Raw genomic sequence first — 5,000 nt, forward strand, 5'->3', positions numbered from 1 at the left:
GTTCAGGGCCTGAGGGAGGAGGTGGAAGAGGAGGCATCGTGAGTAGCAACAACGTCGGCCACAGAGAAAGCGGATGAGGTTCTGGCAGCAGATGCCAGAGTAGTGGATTTCCTGGGGTGTGTCTGGAGTGCTTGGCAGGGAGCCACTGGGCTTTGCAGCGTCGTGTTGGATCCGGTGGCTGTTGCAGGAGGCTGGAGAGCCATCGGGACCATTGCCTTGAGTGCCATAATGATACAAGAAGTATATGGGAGTTTAGTTATCAACAGTGCCAATGTACATACAAGTGGCTAATGTAGGTGTTTGATTGAATATCGCGTACAAGTTTTATAAATGAAATTTGAGTTCTTTGTATTCACTGTTGCAAAGAGATCGATGAATCCGGCCCAGTTTTAATGTAAAGTGGCTTTATCCTTTGTGGACAATGAGTCATAATTCTAATATAATCGCTGATTTTCCTCCAACACATATTTGATTAGGATATAAGTAAGACAATTAGTATACTTCACTGCTGTATTATGATGCTGTCATAATTAGATATTTCCTTAACTGTTGCTCTCTATACACAAGTTAAATCATACATGAAATCAATTAAATGAAGGAGTCTACAAGAGCAATTATTCATGGGTCTCGCTCAAAGAAAACAAAAATAATACATCAATTCCTGAATATATATTTCGGCTTAGAAATCCAATGGAAGCCGAAGTCTCTTTAGATTTAGATTCTGTCCGATCGCCTCTCTCCTCATAAACTACAAGTAAGTCGAGTGCCATCTAGGGCTGGTCGACGGAGACGCCGCGGCGGAGGCGAGCGAAGTCTTCGAACTCCAGGTCCTCGCCACCTGCGTAGTTGGCATCGCCACGGGCCTTCACGGGGCCACCTGCACACACACAGACAACACGAACAAGGTCAAACAGGATTCAAAAGTATATTACTAATACCTATTGCCAATTCTTGAAAGCCTACTTAACTTGACTAGTTTATTTAAAAAATATGATGTACCGATTTTAGTAGAGACTCTCGATGTATGTACTTCGCTACTGGTTTCTCGGAGTTTCCATTTAGGATGGAAACACAATGCTAACCGCAGGGAGTACCAATAACACGGCGCCACTCACTCAGGCACTGGGTGCATGACTTGAAGGGCAGGTCGGACAGTTCAGTCTTCACCGCCGATAGCACCGCAGTTGAGCTTGACGCGCATGGAGTAAGACACGATGATGCCGCAAGCGTCGTTGACGTTCTTGCCCGATGCCACGATGGTGGAGGAGGCCAGGTTGGCATCCGTGTCCTAAAAAGTAATTACTCGATAAGGAGACAAGTATTTATCAATACTAGGCTAAACCACAGGGTTAGTTTGTATGTCTCTGCGTGAAAATTGTTGCTTGGTAGCATGATGCTTAATTTAGAGATGGCTTTACCTTCAGCTTGCCGTCGAGGTGTCTCCACACAATTGCCTGCACTCTGCTTCTTGTTTAGAGGATGTGCAATGAGTGCGTCTTAGGTTGCTAATATTTCTTAGTGGAGATTGCATTGCCCGAGGAGGTGACTTCCTTAAGGTTGTTGTCGGGGTGTTGACTCAGGGCAGCCCTCCTTCGACTCCAGAGATGCCACCTGCCGGAAAGGGATATGATAAAATACAGAAGCTCGACAACCAAAGGAAAACATGTGTGCAATTACATACATGTACCTGTATATCTACTTCATTTTAATTTGCAATGGATTAGATGTACATGACCATTTGTCCTCTCAAAGAGAGCGCTTACCTCACGCGAGAACTGGTTGTTGGTCATGGTGACCTCCACGTGCTGGATGATGGAGCACTTCATGCTCTTCACGGTCTTCTTGCTGCCGTTGTTGATGTTGAGGGTGGCGTTCACTTGATCCCCGTGGTAGTAGAGCTCCTTGTTAAGAGTTACCTCCATGTTGAGCTTTCCTAGAGTGAGAGGATACGAAGTCTCCCTTGCGTCACGAGGGTGCTGGGCTGGCGCTTGTTGCCTGTCACGGGAGAGAACTGCACCTTCCTGACGGCGAGGGCGACGGAGTTGCGCTTGTGGGGCTTCTCGTTGGAGTTGTCGCCCACGAAGACGCGGAGTTCGTAAATAACGCCCACGGGTTTGCTCTGCAGAGAGATGTATTGGTTTCAGATATCGTGATAGAGCGTAATTCATAATACGAAAATACAAAATATCATGGAATAGGATGCTAATTTCGCTGTTAAAAAAAATGCTACCTCAACCAGAACACCTTATACGCATCATAGGAGACACTGAGCACTGTCCTCACCGTCTCATCGTCCCCGGAGTGGAGCTGGACGGAGCAAGGGGCGGTCTCGGGGAGAGTCACGGCGAAGGGATAGGCGTTCGCCCCGAGCTTCTTCACGAGGCGTTCCTGAACGGCCGTGGGCTCGCGGGAGTCGGCGCTCGGGTACACCTGCTGGGTGGCGAGCTGCATCTCCTTGCTGAAGTTGAGACCCATGACTTCGTCCTCCTCGCGACCGTAACGGTACGTGACCGTGACCTATGTCGACCGAAGAGGAAGAGAGAAAGGTCTTGTCATACAGACGACTCATTCTACTGTAGACTTCAACCCAGAATAATCTGAATCATATGAATTGAGGTTCCATGAACAGAGTCTTCCATTTGATTCCCTTCAACCCTAATAAATTCTAGAAGATTTACTCACGGTGGCGAAGACCTTGCGGCCTCGGAGGTAGTCATTGTCGCAGACTATGACTCCATCGACGGGTTCGGTCGAGGTGGTGTTGTCCACGAAGTCGCGGCGACCTAGGTAGACGGTGATCTTACCTGCGGGAAGAAAAGGAAAGGCAAGACTAAGATTACGATGCCAGGTAATATAAGTTTTTTTTTACTATGATTTCTCTATAGCCTGAGTTATATAATAAGATGTAAAAGAAGCGATATGACGGAACCACAATACATATCAAAACTATATCGGTTTATTTTACCCAGTCATGAAACATCGGCATAGATAAGTCATAAGAGCAAACATTTGTTAAAATATATTTACCATTAGGGGCGGTTTTCTTGAAGACTTTCACGGCGTTCACCATCGGAGTTGGTTGGTTACCTTCTTACAGGCGGAGTAAAGTGAGTAAAGCTTTCACGTTAGTTCTTCGAAGAACAGTAGCAAGATGGCTCTACAGGTGAGAAAGCATCCATATATACACCTGTTAATCCATTTAAGGTTATTATGGACTACTTCTTACTACTTCCGTTGACGTTTTTTTTTTTTTTTCAAGAATTTCATTTTTATCAAAATTAATTAAGTGCTTACATTTTTCCTAATACTATCATACCTCTTACATATCATCTCAAGATCTTAAAAGCATCAGTAAAATGTGTAAACAAAACGATGAAAAATAGCAACAAACCTAAGTCGAAGTCAAGAATAGAAGGTCAAGGCCTCATAAGTGTGAGATTAAATTTAGGATGTATGTCTTCGCCAGCACAAGAACACGTAGAAAGCTGTGTTCGAGTTCCTATTGTTATTCATTGCTTCTTATTCATATTACTTGTTATTGATGCCAAAGGTCATTAGACTCTCTCTCTCTCTCTCTCTCTCTCTCTCTCTCTCTATATATATATATATAATATAGTCTTATAATATATATATATATAGATATATATATATATATAATATTACATAATATATCCCTATAGTATATATATATATTATTTTTGTCTTATATTCTTTCATACATATATTATAATATATAAATATAATTATATATTTTATATAATAAGATATACACACACATATAAAAAAATATATATATGTATAGGTATATATATGTGTATCTTTCTCTCATCTCTCTCACTCTCTTTATTATTTATAGTTAAATATTCTATATTTATATCTATTTTTAGGAGATCTTATAGATACATACATATATTATATTTATTATGAATTATAGATATTGATAGATATTATATATAATATATGTATATATGCTTTGTGAGTTTTGACATATATAGGTAGTTACAATATATAATTATATATTATATATATATTTAGTATATAATATAAGTATATATAGAGTAAATAGTATTGAGGCTTATGTATATAGATATATAAAGATACATTTATTTCTTCTATTTTAATAATTCTATATATAATATATATATAAGAATATATATATATACTCGTCCTCAGTATATATGTTTATAGTACTACACTCAACCTCCACAGCACATAGATGACGTTTATATATTTGTTTTATGATATAATATAATATATCATATATCTGATATAATATTACGTTTATAAGATAATATATATACATATTTTATTTATACACACACACACACACACATATATTTATTACATATATATAGCTATATATATATATATATTATGATATATAATATATATATAATAGAATATATTAATACTTTTAATATATGTGTTTGTGCCTGTTGTGTGTGTGTTGGGTCGTGGGTGTGTGTCGTGGGGGTGTGTGTGTGAGGTGTGTTATATATAATATATATATATATAGTACTATAGAGTATATACGATTCATATATATATATATATTATATACTACTACGTTTATATTTTTTAAATTTAATAGTATGTATATGTTCTATTTATGTACAATAAATACGTACATGGTTATATATATATATTTTATAATATATATATATATATGTATATATATATATATATATATATATAAATATATATATATATTGTTAGTCTTTGTATATAATCGTATGTACACATACACACACACACACACACACACACATATATTTATAAATATAATATATATATATATATTATACTATATATATATATACTATTAATATATATATAATTATATGTATGATATATATATATATGTATGTATGTATACGCTCTATATATATATTGTATATATAATCATATATATATAACATATGTTATATATATATATATATAATATTATATTATATATATGTCCGTTGTGTGTACTATGTGTGTGTGTGAGTGGGTGTGTG

General features: G+C 37.3%; 2 protein-coding genes across 2 annotated transcripts in view; both read right to left on the reverse strand.

Moving 5' to 3' along the window:
- The window catches only part of LOC122261907 (arrestin homolog), an 18,200-nt gene extending 15,046 nt beyond the window's left edge, over positions 1–3,154 (reverse strand). The window contains 5 exon segments of the mRNA XM_086555349.1: positions 1,764–1,949; positions 1,952–2,119; positions 2,284–2,517; positions 2,683–2,804; positions 3,028–3,154. Coding sequence (XP_086411475.1) covers positions 1,764–1,949; positions 1,952–2,119; positions 2,284–2,517; positions 2,683–2,804; positions 3,028–3,070 — 753 coding nt within the window. The 5' untranslated portion in view covers positions 3,071–3,154.
- LOC122261909 (arrestin homolog) overlaps positions 497–5,000 on the reverse strand; it is a 35,758-nt gene continuing 31,254 nt past the window's right edge. Inside the window, exon 7 of the mRNA XM_086555348.1 lies at positions 497–877. Coding sequence (XP_086411474.1) covers positions 771–877 — 107 coding nt within the window. The 3' untranslated portion in view covers positions 497–770. The remainder of the gene's footprint in view (positions 878–5,000) is intronic.

Source organism: Penaeus japonicus, unplaced genomic scaffold, assembly GCF_977035675.1.
Source record: "Penaeus japonicus unplaced genomic scaffold, GWHDUDI00000001_assembly GWHDUDI00000030, whole genome shotgun sequence".
NCBI classification, from domain to species: Eukaryota; Metazoa; Arthropoda; class Malacostraca; order Decapoda; family Penaeidae; genus Penaeus; species Penaeus japonicus.